Consider the following 17,889-nt stretch of genomic DNA (forward strand, 5'->3'; position numbering starts at 1 on the left):
TTTCCATGCACCCTGAGTCCAGTCAGTGAACCCGGCAAACGTTCTTTGAAGTGCCGGTGTCCTGCTGAATATTGAATAATGTAATCTTGGGACTGTCGGCACTTCAGAGCTGATGGCTGTGAGTGGTGGCTGATAGCGTGTTTTGTCCTAAGTACCACCTATATTAAACAGCAACAAAGTGGTTCTAATCACACTAGTCTTCTTGGACGAGAACCAGAACGATCAGTCTCCTAAGTGCGAAGTATCCCATATCTTTATCTGTCCAGGAAAGAGACTGGCCAGCAATAAACGGAGGCTGGGAATTAGGAGGAGGTTTGTACCCCTCATATGAGTGAGGTTCAGGAACAGCCTCCCAACAGGAGTAGTGCGGAAACAACCCAATCCATTTAAAAATGGAGCTTGATACATTTATGAATGGGATTGTAGGACAGGATGACTGCGATAGCCAGGGACTGGACTCAGTGACCTAGCCGGGCTCTTCTAGTTTGATGTTCATAGATTACTTTCCCCTTCAGATTTCTTTACATTCAAAGCAGCTGTTGAGCTGATTTGGCCGCGTACACGTAACACAGGAAGAGAAATAGCACTGGTGTTTTGGACGCGACAGGGGATACAAGTAATGGTCCCATTTCAAGTCTCCTCTAAACATTGCTAGGCAAAGGAGCGAGGAACTCTAGCCTACCAAACACTACCTTTCTATTGTGATTAGCCGTAACACTTCAGCCACCTTTCTGGATAATCCTCTTTGGACAGAAGGCCTGAATGGTTTGATATGTTAACTAGAGTCAGCTGGGCACGATGAATTTCCACTGCCATCTACTGCACTCACATTGTTCATCTGTTTCCCAGGTCTCCACACCACCTACTCGCTGCCCACACAAACAACAATGCCAATGCCAGCTAAAGCCCAGCGCATTTGACATGCACTGAAATCAGGGAGCCAAGCAGCTCCCGGAGTCCAGGACACGTTCTGAAAAGCACGATGTAAGAGCTAGGCATCATCATCTAAGGCAAGAAAAATGCACCAATGAACTACCATGGCCTGTCTCCCCACTCCCTCCAACTTACCATGTTGTTATATTACCTCTGCTGTTTTTACACATTTCCTATTCCCACCCCATTCCCCCTTTACTACGTTACCTTTTCTCCTCTTCCAGTTGGTTCAGCAGCTCCAACTTTTCCTTCTGCACCCCATCTACCAGGGTCCGTGCTCGCTGGAGATTCGCCTCTGCCTCTGTGACATACTGTAACAAAAGGAAATCCCACCCCACAGCCAGCCAGTTACATTTGCAATACACAGTTGTTAAAAGCTTAACAGGGGACTGAACTGGATAGCTCGGGGGGGTTATAAATGATATGTATGGAGGCTTTCATCTCTAGGGACCAGATTTTCCAACGAGCTCAGCACATAGGAGTCTGCTGGGTACTGTGCCCTTTTGAAAACCTGACTCCAGATAGCCATTCTGAGCACGTGAGACCTGGCCCAGAACGCTTTTGAAAATCTGGCCCTAGGTCACCAAATTAAACAGAGCTCAGGGTGGCAGTAACTAGCGCTGAGTCAACAATTTATCTGATAGTTTTAGCCCTTTTTTCTGCTCCTTAGCTAGCTACGAAGAGACTGATTTTTATGAATCAATTTGTTACTGGCAATTGTTTGATGAACGCTTTATGCAAACAGTTTTCAAGCTCTGGGGACTGTCTGACTGGCATGTGGTTGGACAGCTATGGCACATGGTATTGTTTCTGCTTCCTGAGTGGACAATGGAAGTTTTATAAATCTGAATAGCCAGTGCCCATACTAGAGTAAACACTCCTGTCCACCTGTGAATAAGAGTTTATGCACTTCCAGCACATACAATTTAATGTGAACAAAACACCATATGCACAAATGCTTGTGAAAAAAGGGGAGTGAACATGTTTAACTTTTGTGTAAATGTCCTTGCACAATTTTCCTGACTCTTCGCCCAGTGCTAGTAGTGACCAAACGTTACTCACAACTGGGTGCTATTCATTTAGTTCAGTACCTGGTGGCACTGCAAGAATCACGGGAATACAATCCCTGATTGGTAGCCTCAGCAGCGAGACCATGGAGCGAATGGCCCAAGGAGAACAATTCCCCTTTCATCAGCTGATGGGCTCCTGCCACTCCAGTCTTCACCACTATTGATTAGGCATTATTGATTAGAGAGACGCTTACAGGGATACTATGTGCTCTGTCTCTCCATGCTTCCCACCCTGAATGTGGAGACAGCAGAGCAGGCAGCAAGAATCAGTGATGGGAGAACCCCTGTCGCACCACTTAGGCCTTAGCTGGGACCAAGAATCTAGACACCAATGTAGGTAACAGTGAAACCTTCTGGAATGGACACAGTTACATCAGCATGAAAGGCGATTACATCAATGTCTTCCACTGGCACCAAACCCAGATTCTGTCTAATGGCAAGCTGTAGGGGCTTCAATTTCGTGGGCTGAGCTGCAGATATGCAATTGGCCTGAACAACTGCCAGCAGACGTGCTTAAAGCTAAGGGTGGAGCCCGAAGCAGGGAAGGTCTGAGATAGTGCAAGGGTTTTTGGCCCTGCCTTTGCCACATGCTTTACCTGCTCATGTTGGGCCTTCAGGATGGCAATTTCCTTCTCCACCTCGCAGATGTGGCTGGTGGCCTTGGCAACCTCCGCTCTCTCCAGATCTCGCTCTGCCAGCAGCTGCTCAATGTGCTGCTGCTTTTCCTTCAGTGCCTCCTGCAGGGCGGTAGTCCCGGAGATCTTCCGCGCATAGCGAGAGGAGGTTTCCGTCAGCTAGAAAGAAGAGTTAAGCTGTGAAGGGTCTGTCGCTGTGCTCTTCCCCCATGCAAGCAGCGTTCACCAGACAGACAGAGCGATTGCGCACACACACAGTGCCCCTTTGGAGCTAGAGTGCAGCTCAATCCACTGATCCGGTAGCCCCCAGACGCTGCGCTCTCTGGAGCTGGGAGTTCATGGCCTAGTTGGAAGGGGTGGGGGTGAGGTTCCTAGTCAGAATGAGATTGCAGACCAGCTCCCTCGGACTGGAGAGCTCTTCTGGGCAGTGATGGGAAGGGAGTTCTCCAGGAACAGGGCTAAGGGGGTGTGATGAGTGCTGTGAAGATCACAATTTGAACTTTTAAAGAACAACCGCTCTCTCTTCCCAAACACGTTTTATTTATGAGAGCCGCCGAAGAAACTCCCAAACGAAATGAGCTCAGCTGCCAGAGCTGTTCTCCACTGGACGGCAGGTAAGGGAAAGTTGGATCCACTCCCCGTGGCGGACACTTGTTTGTCCTTCTCTACTTCAGCCCAGATGATAGTGGTCCACATTGATCGCCCTGTATATTCTATAGCTAGAGCTTTTAATAATAATATTTTGCATTCCCATAGTGCCTGTCTTCTCCAGGGAACCCCAAAGCATTATGCACACAACTCATAGGAATTCTTTCCCACAACAACAAAATGTGGCCACCTCTGAAGTTGGAAGGAAGCAGCTGTTAAATACTACAAGGCAATGCAATGCAACCATTTAGGACCGGAAATGAAAAATATCGCAATCTAGATGGCATTTTAGGAAGGCAGAATATAATTATCCATGGACATGACATCACAGTCAGTGCCCCTCCCTCTGCAAATAGTGTCATGGGATCTTTTATGACCACAAATGCTCAGGGAATCGGTTATAGCACCATCCAAGGGGGGAGGGAAGCTAAGATTAATCACAGTCTCCCCCGCACTTCCCATTTCTTGGCTGACTGTGCAGTAGTAGCTGCACCAATGCACCTGCTAACATGCTTAATGTGAGCCCTACCACTTTGCGGAGTCAGAGCAGAAGAGATCTAGGCCCGAATTGCCCAGTGCATGAAAAGGTTCTCTCACCAATCCGCTCCGGCTGGGTCTGCCACCGACAGAGGAGGCCACGGAGCTGACAGAGCTGATGGACGAGCTACTGGGGCTGTGAGTTAAGGCTGACACTCCCATGGCCATCCGTTTGCTCTTCTTTGCTTTAGCAGGGCTGGTGGACGGGAACCCAATCCGGATCACCTTGTGAATGGGAGCGAAGAGGCCAAATTTGGGGGGGGCACTGAAAATACCTGGAGCAGGAGAAAGAGAGAATGTCAGAAAGGATATTATCCCCACCTATACCACCCCCACACTGGGCAACACCCACACAGAGCTGGGAGTCCAACCAATGATTCCCAACTTCTGGGAGATGTTCTACAGCCTGTGTATACAGGAGGTCAGATTAGATGATCATAGTGCAGAGACTATGAATCGGGAATTACAGGGGATTTAACAGTCTCCTCGCCAACACTGTGGCCTAATGGGTTCCATGCGTAGAACAGGTTAGAGTCTTCCCTTTTTCCAGTGTTTTGGGGGAGGCAGTTAAGGGCCCACTCTCTGGAAGGACAGGCCCAAAATATAGGTTTGCTTAAATAAAATAAATGCTTTCACAGGAGCGAATATATCCAAAAGCAAAACATAAACCTCATTTGCAGCGACCTACATATTATATCATATTTTTAATGTCATTGAAAACAGGGTGGAGAGTTGTTGTGGTTTTGGTTTTAAACATTCATCCTGGAGTGTTTGTAACCCTGACACAGCTTGAAGTTAATCAGTAATGATTCTAGTTCAAACAGGAATTATTATGGGGGAGGACTCTGGCCTTTGTTATGCAGGAGGTCAGACTAGCCGATCCTTCTGGCTTTGAAATCTATGAAAGTGACATTGACCAGTCGGATTTCACTGTGCACACTTTGTCCTTCTCTACTTCAGCCCAGATGATAGTGGGGGGGAAACAATCATCAAACCACAGGAGGGGGCCAAATTCTCATTTCTACTGAGGCCCCTTTATACCAACTTGACAGTGCAAAGGAGCCGTAAAGTGAAAGTAAATTAAATTCACATCCACACTAAGGCCCCTTTGCACTTCCAGAGCATGGAAAGGAGCTTTAGTGCAAATGAGAAGAGGCCTTTGAATTGTATCATCCTCCCTGAGCAATGTAGGGTTTTATTAGTCACACGGGTAAAGACATTTTGGTTTTGCTAGTCTGTTTAGCCAGACAATGTACCCTTAAAAAAAAAAAAAAAAAAAAAAAGAGGAGGAAAGGAAAGATGAGTGTTGTGGACTTGCTTAATGTGGGCTGGTTTAAGTGACACCATCCACAGCTCTCTTTTCTGCCTGGTACATCACTCCAGTTCAGCACTGTTAGGTGATGACAGAGGTTTGCCATATGGGGAGGCAGAAGGAGGAGAAGATGAGAGAAGATATGACTTTTTTTTTTTTTTTTTTTTTTAAAGAATGAGATAGAGGTGACCTTCCTCCAATATATACCCAGGAGCAGAGTGACTTGTGCAGGATCCCAGATGTCTGTGTCAAAAAAAAAAACAAAACAAAAAAAAAAAAAAAACCTCTACCCACGTTGTCCTAAGGGAAAGGCACTGGCTCTCCTTTCCCCTGCTCCAGATGCCTCACAGCTGCCTATTCAGAACTGAACCAAACCCAGAACAGAAAACTACTTGCTTTCAGTTCACAGCAAATGGGAGCTGGGCTGAGCCTACAAAATAATTTCCCTTGCCCCCTGCTTCCAACCCAACTCCGTCCACTGAGATGACTCCACAAAACAATCCAAAGCTTCCTGCACTCTAAACTCTGTCCGCCAGGGCAGGGCCAAGATTCCACATGTATGAACACCAGGAGAACATGTGCATCCCTCCAGGTGCTCTTTGGCCTGCGTTAGGTTGAGGCAGCATTGCAGAGGTACATCTGGTGGGAGGAAGCCCTGAGCGGAGGACAGTAGGATTGACAAGAAAGGCTGTGGGGACTCTGTAAGGGGGCCCTGAAGAGGGAGAAGCTGCTGCTAAGGAACTCTGGCCAGAGGGGATGGCTCAGGAAGCAACCGCCTTATTACATTTCCCAATCAAAACACTCCATGCAGAATGGGCTGTCTCTGTCTCATCACTGACTGTCCAGGTGGGGCTACTGAAGGTAAGGAAGACAGAGCAAGAAGATAAAGGAAACGAGGAGACAAGAAGATGATTTTGATGCAGATAAATGAAGAAGGAAAATACCAAAATAAGAGCCACAATGGAGACAAGGGGATGAGCACGTTCAGGTGCGATCCCATTTCTGCAGTTACTTCAACTCTAGAAGAAGGACCATGGGCTGATCCTGATGCTGGCGAGAGATTAAGGCACGTCTCACTTGGGGGCCCCATTCCGCATGTGGGTGCCAGAAACCCACATTGTCAAAAACTTGGGGCCTCTTTGGAGCACGGCTTGATCTGCACAAGCCATGGTTAAGCTGTCATTGACCTGCTGCAGTTCAGCAATTGAAACCAGACAGCCTCTGTGTGTCACATTCTCTGGTGTCAGTGTAGTAGCCAAGGAAGACGATACAGTCTGGTTTGGGAGTCGTCTCCTAATGCTGAAAATGAGCCACTGGCAGGAAACAATGGAGTAAAACCTATCCCACCTGTACATAAAATAGTGACTAATTAATAATGATTAACAATTACTACACAAGACCAATATGGATACGAATATTAACCAAGTATTAGCTTTACTGGCACACGACGTCGGCTTTCTCCAGATGTGAACAGCCGTTCCAAAATCGCCTTCCGTTTGTGAACTGGCTTGTAAACGTTGGCAGAAGCATGTGTGTCTGTCACAGGCTGATTCTATGTATATGGGAGGCTGCAGAACAGCCTGTTCTCCATCCAGAGGAGAAAATGATTCATTTGCAAGCATCTGTTCAAACCCAATCTTTTCAAAACAACTTAAAAAACAACCCACCACTCGTCCCTTCTGCTGGCTGCCATGCAGGCCCTGGGCCTTGGAGAAGATCACTGTGTAGGGCTGACCTCATTGCAGACTGGGGAACCAAGGAGGAAAAGCAACGTGGCTTTTGCAGACGAGCCAAAGCCCTGCTCAGCGTCACGCTGTTACAATAAGCTATGCATGGGAGGGCTGGTAACAGAACACAGAGCCCACCGTCACTAGTCTGCTAGCTTGGTTTTGATCCAGACTGGTAGTGAGTGCAAGTCACTATTAAAGGATGTCTGACTTGTAAGGGGTTGTAGCTGGAACACCGTCTTTCTCCAGAGGTTATTAGTAAAAATAATACCCAGGACTTACATAATACTTTCCCCCAGTAGATATCAGAGAACTTCCAAGGAGGTAGTAACATAATCCTCCTTTTACAGATGGGGAAACTGAGGCACAGAAAGATGAAGTGACTTGAACCTAGGGCCTTCAGCATCCAAAGTAGAGACCTCTGCCACTTGAGCCTAAGGAGTAACGCCCTTCATTGGCAGCACTAGTAGTCTCTTAGTCTTCATTAATGAAAGAGTGCACCGGGAAAAAGGGGGGGAAATGGAGACTATGAAAATTGCTAATGGAAATAAGAGTGTGAGTAAAGGTAACTGAGGGTCACAGAACAGTGCGGGTGGAAAAGAGAAGCAGGTAAAGACAAATACAAACGCTGGTGAATTAATGGACTGTCAGTTTGCTTCCCAGGTGGGAAAACAATGGGCCAGATTCTTCTCTCGGATATACCAGTACAAATCACAAGCAGTTCCCGTCAGGTCAGTGGGATTACACCAGTGCAAAGACATAAGAGAGGCAGGCACAGTGTAGCAATACTCTGCCCTTCCACGGTGCTGCACGCTACATGCTGGGCCCTCGTGCGGCAGCTTCCGTCTGGGAATTGCTTTGTGAATACTGGGTACGTGCCCAGCAGCCCTGCGCAGCTACAAGGACAGGGTTGTCAGTGCGGGCATTCGTCCCCAGTGCAGGGCAGCAGGTGGGACGGACACTGCCCTTCGCCAGGGGACGACAACTTTAAACTCTGTGCTCCCCCCGGGTGCACCGGCCCTGCCCTTCCCCCGGCTAGCCAGGACCACCCCGTCACGCCACCTGGGACAGCCCCGGAGCACTTGGAGCTGTGCCAGAATGACCCCATTTGGAATGTTTCACAGCTGCCCCCACGGCGTTGTCTCTCAGGGGAGGCAGCCAGAGCCAAGCACCAGGCTCCAAGCACCCTTTGCACACACCTACAGCACCCCCAGGCATTTCCACTGGCTTTTCCCATCTCCCCAGAGTGCCACTCTCTCAGGTTTTGCTCTTCCAGCAGTGGTAGATTTCAAAAGAGGACAGCACCACCCCTTCATCTCCACGCCCTGCCAGTCTACTGTCTTCAGCTCCCCAGGGACAATGGCCTTCTTTGGAGACCGCTCGTGACATGCACAGAGCCAGAGTGAGCCCAGAATAGGGTGACCAGAGAGCAAGTGTGAAAAATTGGGACAGGGGCTGCGGGGTAATAGGAACCTATATAAGAAAAAGACCCAAAAATCGGGGCTGTCCCAATAAAATCGGGACATCTGGTCACCCTGGCCCAGAAACCACCAGAAAACAGCATGGTGCTATCACATGTATGATCAGCGTCAGCCATGCTAACACGCCACCCAAAGACCAATAGAAATTCACCCAGCAATGGCCTGAAAAACAAACCAGGATGAGTGTCTCGGTCACTAGATGGCAACAGTTAGCAAAGCCAAAGCAAGCGTTCTGCCCCCCCCTTGCTTGAGTCCCAGGACTTTGGGATTTTGCTGGGACAAGCCCAGTGCATTAAAAATGACGCCCCGGCAGGTCAGCGTTGGGGACAGGGAGTGTGGCAGGTCCTGAGTGCTGGCGCAGGGCATCCTTTGTGGTGCAGCAGCAAAACGAAAGATGTGTGTTTTAGCAAGACGGCTTTCCTCCAAAGGCTTCGCTGAGCAACTCACAGCTTTCAGCGGCTTTGACAGCACAGCCATCGAGGACTGGGACATGCAGAAAAGCAGAAGGTCGGCTCGGGCTACAAGGGTCAGTTGAGATAACGCTGCCAAACCTGCAGTCAGAACACAGGAGGGAGGGAGACCCACTCCAATGGGTGCTGGTTGAACTATTAGCCGGAGGTTTGCTGTTGATGTGCCTGTGTTGTACGGGGGGCTACATTGTACTGCTTAAGATCTCTGTGGTTCGCGTGAGTCCCATGAGACCTGCCCCTATATTATGGCACAGTACAGATTTCCCCCTCCCTCCCTCCTCCTGCTTAAACTGAAATCTCCACCCATTAGCCCCCTAATTCACTCCTGTTCGCTATTCCCCACTGTGGGACTGAACTGCCCCCACATCTGACAGCGTGGCACAGGGTTTGCAAGTGACGGAGGTGAAAGTCTTGCAGCTAGGAGACCTCGGTGACTGGCTTTGCCGGGGGCCTCCTACTTACCTGAACCACCTCTGATCCCAGCATCATGGTCTTAAAGCAGAAAGGTGAATTCCTGCTCATAGCAAGGCTAACCTGACAACGAGCAGGGAGCTGGAGGCAGAACCAAGTTTCTCTTACAAATGGGTGGGAAGTGGGGGCAGAGGCAGGACTGGATCTCAGTAGCAGAATCCCGGAGCCCTGCGCTCAATACACCCCTCTCTTACCTTCTACGTCCACACAGAAAACAAGTTACTTTGGGGCACTCTGAAGATAAAACCTGCAGCTACTTTATCACTGAGTGATGGAGAGCAGGCACCTGGCTGGATTCATTCCATAGCTCATCCTACAGCATCCCCCCTTCCTTTCTCTCCTTCGCCTCGGGACGTGACTGGACCTCGGGGACTCTCCGCTTCCAGTCATTTGCTGATTTATCGTGATGCCTTCATGCTGGCATGCGACAATACATAGTCATTCCTGTTTCAAATAAAGATTCGTGGCCAGCAGACACCCAGGCTGGCAGAAATGAATGACACTGCTGCAGAAACCGGGACCCATTGAGTAATTGGTAGTTCCATGCTATTTTCGAAGTTACGCTCTAGCCTCTGCCATAGCTGGGTTTCCCGAGGAAGCCCGGACGTAGTAATAATGTTTCATGGTACTGTTGCTATCCCACGTACCTAATTTATTAACCAGAGTCAGACTGCCTTTGGTCACTGATTTATAGCTGTAAATAGAAAGATCAGGGCTGTGCTAAGATTTATAGGACTCTGCACAACACCTGAAAAATTAGAGTGAACACCAGGGATCAATGAACCATTTCAGATACTGAGAGAACCCTCCCAAACATTGATCCAAACCCTGACCTTTATCAGGTTTAAAAGGATTGAGAATGTTCCCTACCACTATTCCCATTAATGGACCTGCCGTAGCATCTGGAGAGTCTGTTCTGACTGTATTTCCACACGAGTCAAGCATGAGTTCCAGAACCCAGAACCAAACTTCCCCAAAGTTCAGGGTAACTCACGATCTGAGGTTTGGGGTCACAGTTTGCAGCAAGAAGTCTCATCAGCTCTCCTGCCCAGTTTCACAGACCCAAAAGTTGGAGATAGTTTGGAAGAGCACGCTGCCTTTCTGATATTTACCCAATGCCAAACTGATCTGGTCGACTTCACAGCTTTGCCCTTCACCAGCAGACAGATGCCTGCTGAAAGCTACACTGCTGTAGAAGGCACTGAATGGATTCAGGGGTTGGAAGTTCAGTCTGCAAACAGATGCCATGCTTAAGAATCACTACAAGCCTGGAGCAATAACTTAATGAACTGTTCATTCAGGGCTCATTAAAAGCCTCGCCTCCAGTAAGAAGAGATGCCCAGCATGTTGAGACGATCTCACGTCCTTATTATGTAGAAAGCAGAAAGGGTGAATTATACATAGACTAGGGAAAGTGAAGGATTTGTGACGGAAACGTCTGATGGTGAGTGGTCTTAATAAAGTCACAGAATCACAGAAACCAGACATGGGGAAAAACCCAACAACGAATCTCTTCTTAAATAAATAAACAAACAAACTTTTCTCTCAAAACTTTTAAAAAGTTTAAAAATACTCCAGTAATGGGACTTCCACCACTTCCCTGGGGAAACTACTTCCCAGTCTAAAGACCTCGCCATTAGAATATTCCCCCCACCCCCAATATACAGTCTAGATGTCCTCTGCTTAAATTCATAGCGTAAGTTCTAGCTCTGCCTCCTTTGACCACCCTAAGCAGCTGGCTTTTGGACTCCACATTATATTGGTAGGTTTCGGGCACCCTTTCAGACCCCAAGTTGGAGCACAGCGCGCGTATACAGTACCTTGTACCAGCGACTGCCCCATCATTCTTCCCTAAAGGTTCATCAAGTTCCACTCCACACCATTCTCCTTTGGCAAAATCTGTCTCGCCCACATAGCGCACAACTCCCGTTTTCGTCCCGCCAACCTGTTGGTTATCAAAACGCTGGAGGTTAGAAGCGGAAGCACCAGCACTAAAGCGAGGACACACAGGGTGGGGAGACTGGGAGGATAAGGAATGGGATGCACAAGAAAAAAGTTTGCAATACAGCCCTGCTGTGTCACGGTTAGAACACATTGATCCAGTTCAGACACTCTCCATTCCAGGCATCTTCCAGCAATGAAGTTCTTCCGAGAGCTGAGGACAGACAAAGATTTTCCTCACTCCCCGTCGCCTGGGAAGAAGATGCTAAGGCAGAGGTAATCAAATCTCACGTTTCAGCAGGTCAGCTAATTGCAGTAGACTTCATGAAAGGGCTTTCTGCCCTCATACACAACGAGCTGCCTGGATCACAGGTGGTTGGGTTTGGTTTTCAGCCTCCCTCTGAAATGGCAGATACTGAGCAAAACAGAGGCAGGATGCCAGGCATGACGGTCGATTGGTCCAGTCCAGCACAGCACATATTTTATTCTTAGGCCTTGCTTACACTTAAAAGGTTTACCAGGATAGCTGTACCATCAAACCCTCATAGTAGAGATGCAGTTTATACTGACATCAAAGTCCTACTGCCAGTATAGCTTATATGAGTTCCCTGAATGAAAACTATCCCAGAAAAAGGACCTTTTTGCCAGTCTAACTACATCTACACTAGGGCTTTTGGGTATTTCAGCAAAATAAATAAAATAAATCATGCCCCTAACTGACACAGCTATGCCTGCAAAGCTTTAGATCAGGCCTTAGAAAGAAACCAACACCAGAAGAAAAAAGTATGCACAATTACCCACTTGCATAGTCCGTGCCAGGTATGAAACAGTGTGAAGTTCTACATGTTTTGCATACTACTACTAAAAGTGTGTGTATGATTGAAAACCAATAGTACACCAGCTGGTATCTTTCTTAACATTAGAAGCTACAACAGGTTTGCTGAGTTATCTCCGTTCTGAGGAGAATAGCTAATATGGACATATAAACCTTATAAAGTTTTATATTGCAAATAGGTTTCCTCATGATTAAAGCTTTAGAGTAGCTTTCAGAAGGTAATAATGAAATAATAATAATACCACTTAGCTCTTAGATAGCGTTTTTCACCAGGGAAGCTGTTTGACCAATAGCTCAGTTCCAAAATAGAAAGGTTACCGCAGTTGCCTTGTTTCCAAGAATAATAAGAAATGAGACACGATGAAACTAATAAGTTAGAATTTTTGCTGACAAATGAACATCAAGTGACGGGTTTTGTTGCTGGGGTTTTTCCAATTAGTTATTTTTATATTGAACTTTCTGTAAACTGGTGACAAAGTTATCCTCAGCCCTTTCACCCTGTAAGACAATGCCAGCTTCCTCAAACATTATCTCATTTATGCAGATTTTTTGTGGGGGAGAAGGATGGTTACAGACTTACGGGCTCTGTGGTAGGCAAAAGAGTGAATTTTTTTTTTATTGCTGATTTAAGCAGGATTTTTCCATAGCGATACTAATTAAGGACGAATTAATTTGAATCTGATTGGACGAGGCTGCAAGGCTCCAGGTAGGTCTCATCTCTGATTTGTCCAAAAGTCCTGGAAGGCAGCGCATCAAAGCTGAGAAAGTCAAGATTGCAAACTAAAAAAATCAAGGGGAAGGCCGAGAATCCTCGCTGTTTGGGTCCACAAGCCACCTGCAGGAAGACCAACCTTCCAGAATCTCCAAGGCTGATCACCTTGGAGAGACCAAGTCACATCATCAACAAATAAGCCACTCTGGCCTCTGATCAGTCTTTCCCTGAACCCAAAGCAGGCCCGCTAGCACATAGCGCTGCATCAGTGGAACATCATCATCTGGCTACTTGACTGCAGATTCAGCCCTGACACTATGAGAGCAGATGACTGCAAGTGCTGAAGAGTTTGCAACACCCCTATTATCTCAAATGTTCTATTTTTATTCACTGGACAACATCCCACCCTTTTTTATTTTGAGGGGTGAAAGTGTGGCCGTGTCCATGTTCCCCAGGTTTAAACAGACCTAAGTATTGTCTCATAAAATTATTAAGAGTGCATTCTATGTTTAAACGTCTTGAGAAGCTGGAGATTGCATGCTGTAATTTCTGGTAAAGAAGAGTTGTCAAACTTCTTAACAAGAGTGTTCTATTAAAGCCTGTATTTGATCTCTGCTGGGACAGGGGAGGAATGGGTTAGCCACCGCACAAGAACTGAAGTCTAACAAGGAAGCTTTAGAATTGAGTTTGTGGTCCAGACTTTAGATAGTAATTCAGTTTCAGTGTTAAACATATTTAACCGTTCAAGCTATATATTTGATTGACATTAGTAGAATTCTTTAGTTAGTATTTATAATGAAATGGACATCCACCTTCATCTTTGAATTATAAGGATTGATTATTTAGGGTATTGATTTGAAGATTTAATTCTAATCCAACATCAAGACTAATTTGTTAATTTGACCTTGAGTTGATAGCTGTATTCATAACTGGAGTTTAATATTAATACTACCGTAGCTTAACTTTAGGTTATATGTTTCCCTGCTTTTACTTTGGTTGATGGGTTTTAATGAAGTTTAGAAAGATACACGGAGTCACATTTCTTTCTACAAGCTATGTGGGTCCAGAACCTTTGAGGGCCTGGGGTGGATACCAGCTGGTCAACTTAAAAGTCTGACCAGCTCCCCCTGATTAGTCCTTGGTTCTCACAGTGCTACACTAAAGTCTTCTTCCTCCTCTTGGCTTGTCTACCCCAGAAAGTCACACTGCTTTAGCTATAGGTAGATGGTTAAAGCAGCACAACCCCTAGTGTGGGCACAGTTATATTGGTGTAAAGGTAATTTATACCAGCATAGCTATTCCTATTTGGGAAGGGGAATAACTCTGTTGGTATAAGACATCTTATACTGGTAAAACTGTATCCACATAAGGACATTTACTGGTATTAACTATTTCTATAAAAAAAAAAGTCAACTCCACTAACCAGAAGAGTAATAACCAGTAACATTTTTGTGACAACAATACGGAGTTTTCCCCTAAAGTAAGTTTCAATTCTTCTCTTAGCTACCCTGATATAATCCATAGAACTTGTCACCATCATTCAGGATTATCTTATCCCCTAAGCGAGCATAGACACAACTGTCCCATAGGGTTGCCAATTTTGGTTGGACCTGGTCGGGAAGGTTTCATCACATGACAATCTTTAATTAAAGTTTAATCTTTAATTCCTGGAGACTCCAGGACAATCCTGAAGGGCTGGCAACCCTACTGTCCTGAGACAAGCAGCGCTCCCACGACCCCGAAGGGACTGGGGAACACACTTATAAGTCAATAATGAATAGTCAAGACTGTCATATTTGCATGATAGCATTAGAACCAATTGTTGAACGTCCCATCCCCTGGCAGGCATACAGGAACGTGTGTGTGGTGAACCCAGAAAATTCATCTGACTCAGACATGCAGATTTATTCAACCTTGATAATCTGCTAATGCTGCTAAAATAAGTATTTTTTAAAAAAAGCCAGCTGGCAGGTTGCATCAGTCCATGAGCTGAATGGTTTAATCAAAATGTAGGCATTCATTTCCATCAAGCACTCAAATGAGCTCCCAGCTTTATCACCTTGGAATGAGAGCAGTAGGGCTGCCCAGGAAAAACAAAGGCGGCAGCAATTGTAGGGAGGCAGCCAGAGAGAGCCGATGGATAGGGCATGAGAGACGTATACAAGACTCCGGAGTTTTTTTCCCAGCTCTGCTACTGGCTTGTCCTGTATCCATGAGCAAGTCACTTCAGCTCACGGTGCCTCGATTTCCCCTTCAGTACACGTCTGCTTTTATAAAATACTCCACAACCTATAGGTGGGAAAAAGCAAAGTCTGACCTGGCTTTAGCATCGCCACTTTGGCCACTATCAGCAGACTAACGTCTGGAGGACAGCAACAGGCTGTTGGTGTTGCCAAGGTCACTAGGGGCATGGTTTCTAAGGAAACTCTATTTGTGATTTTCCTCCTTATGAAACCAGAAGCTGGGCAATGCACTCCCGAGCTGCAGCTCCTGTCTCCAAAGCATGTTTTTATTCACCTCTAACATCTGTGCATTGCTGCACCATGGGACTTGGGTAGTACATGCAACGCCATAGATTAGTGAAATGTGCTGGACTAATCTCTCTGCAGAGTAAATCTGTTTATTCAACAAGTATCTTCCCTACCCCATACTGTCCCCCCATTTCAGCAGGTCTGTTCTGAAAGGAGTGCATAGTTTATTCTTCAGGTGCTAAATTAGTGTCATTTGTAACTGGAAACAATACATGCACACAGAGCTATGAATGGGAAGGACTACCTGAGCTACATGGGATTCGAACTGGCAACCTAGAGAAAGGGTGTGTAGCAGCATTGCCAATCTGGAGAGACGCCCAGTATTCCCTGCTAGTTTAAGTCATGGTTACTCTAAGAAGCAAAGACAAAGCAAACACTACCACCCACCCCAACTCAGGGACTGTGCTCGTAGAGTCTGCTGAAAATTTAAAAACAACCACCACCACCCCCATTAATTTTGGCCTTTTTAGAAAATGAAAAATTTCCCACAAAAAAAAAAAAAAAAAAAAAAAACACCCCAAACCAACCCCACTTGGTCATGTTCCAAAATTTTTAATTAAAATTTTAAATTGAGATTATCATCAAAAATATCACAAAAAAGAAAATGGGTTTTCAGTAAATGAGAAACTTGGATTATTGTTTCAATAAAAATCACTAGTAATTATTATTTTTTGCAAAAAAGAGGGAGGAAGAGGTCAGATTTGAACCCTGCAAAATGGAAACAGCTATGATTTTTAATTTTTTTTTTTAGACCAGTTCTAATCCTCCAGGCCTTTCAGCTTCAGGAAAAACATCCAGGACAAACCGTTTCGCCCATCACAATCCACCCCCCTCTGACCCAAGAAAGGGGCATCGTCAGGATGAACGAAAACTGCCTCTGATCCAAACACCTGTAAACTGTGGGGAAGTTTGACTCCAGACTCACCATCTAGATCTGCTTAAAAGTCATTCACTGAACAGTATCTTCCCAATCCTGCCCTTTCCCCAATCTTGACGCTCTCTAAGCACTTCAGGAGAAAGCATTTAGCTCAAACCCTTTGACAACGTGAAACCAGAGGAGTAGATCAATCTTGCATCTCATTCCGAGAGATGGCAGAGCAAAGGAAGATGTGTGAAGCCAAAGACACCTACTGTGTCACTTTCAATAAGGAAGGCATAAAACATGTAATGTAAAGGAGAAAAATGGAGTCAAACCACTATCCCAAGGCTGAAAAGTCAATGATCTTTATCCTTCCAGACACCATTCCACCATCCTCATTAGAGTTTCTAACGTATTGTTTAAACAACTTTGGCTGATTAGGACTAGACAGTGTTTCAACCTGGCAGCTACAGAAGCATGAGTCATGCCTGTTTCCAGCCTCCTCTCTCTAGACTTCATTTGCTCTTTTCTCCGATTTTCCCTCTTCTTCACCATTTCTCTCCTTACATCCGCTCCATTCGCCCTATGCCTACAGGCCCTGCTCTCAGCACCCCTCTCTAAACTGACAGACAGAGATTGCACTGCCCCATTAAAACATTTTGGTAGCTACTCTACCAATCCCGACTCACTCCTTTTACAGTAACCCTGAGCACTCTCCAAGGCTGCAGAGTACTGCTGTCATTTGGAAGGCTGAAGTAGGAATGATTACCATTGTACATGAAGTACATGACTGCCATTGTAACATGCTGACTGTGTGACGCCTCTTCCATTAGTGGTTCATCCACATAGAGGATAAGGAGTCTACTACTACTAACAGCCAGCAGAGTTACCTCTGTAGCTCAAGTGGGAGAAGCCTGCACTTTGGTGCTGAAGTTCCCAGCCTCCAGCAGTGCTAAGCATTCATAGTGGGGAACTGTGTTACACAAGCATTAAATTACGGAGGGCATTTTTTTGGCCAGTGCCTGGGGAGTTTTGTTCCAGATGCTACAGAATGCATGGGAAAGAGAGAAAAACATGATCTTCAAAAACAGGGAGACAGACACACAAAGGAAAAAGAGAGCCCGACTGGCTATGTCCCAGTTTGGCACAAGGTCATTAGTCACTCACTGCAGAGTAGTTGACAGCGTGGTTTTAAGGTGCAATACGTGTCTCTTCTCATGTGGTGACGTAGGTGCCATGAATAGTTTGTTTAAGACAAAATAAAAAAAGTTATTCGTCTCAAGTCAAGTCAGGTCACCATCCAAACCAATAGGGAAGTGAGGGTCAAAGGAATGCACAGGACCAGAAATACAGGACAGAGAAAATGGATTGTCCCCAATGAAGCTGTAAAGGTTTTTACCAAAACCTCAGTCGGGAGTCTCCACCCAGCACCCCAGCGCAGCTGGATTTGCAGAGATGCAAGTTCCATTAATGCAGCCGATGCAAGAGACATTTGCACACATCTCTCGAGAAGCAATGAGAAAATAACCTTTTCAATGCAAGAGGAAACCCTAGAATTACTGCTTCTCCTTAGGAGGCTGTCTCTGTTATAAAGGCTGTCCATGTTAATAACACAGTCCTAGCTGCTGAAGGCCACTTACAACTCCTCTTTAATGATATATATTGCAAGCAGAACACTAGTATTTGCCAGCATGCCAGCTAAATGAATGCTTATGAGGGCATGCGTG

The 17,889-nt window shown here is 46.1% G+C and overlaps 1 protein-coding gene across 1 annotated transcript in view; it reads right to left on the reverse strand.

Annotated features, from left to right (window-relative positions):
* The window catches only part of CLIP2 (CAP-Gly domain containing linker protein 2), a 125,396-nt gene that overhangs the window by 35,380 nt on the left and 72,127 nt on the right, over positions 1 to 17,889 (reverse strand). Inside the window, exons 4-7 of the mRNA XM_034752210.1 lie at positions 11,100 to 11,229; positions 3,884 to 4,098; positions 2,600 to 2,797; positions 1,141 to 1,244 (exon numbers count right to left, since the gene is read on the reverse strand). Of these exons, the coding sequence (XP_034608101.1) occupies positions 1,141 to 1,244; positions 2,600 to 2,797; positions 3,884 to 4,098; positions 11,100 to 11,229 (647 nt within the window). The remainder of the gene's footprint in view (positions 1 to 1,140; positions 1,245 to 2,599; positions 2,798 to 3,883; positions 4,099 to 11,099; positions 11,230 to 17,889) is intronic.

The sequence above is a fragment of the Trachemys scripta genome, chromosome 18 (genome assembly GCF_013100865.1).
Source record: "Trachemys scripta elegans isolate TJP31775 chromosome 18, CAS_Tse_1.0, whole genome shotgun sequence".
NCBI lineage: Eukaryota > Metazoa > Chordata > Testudines > Emydidae > Trachemys > Trachemys scripta.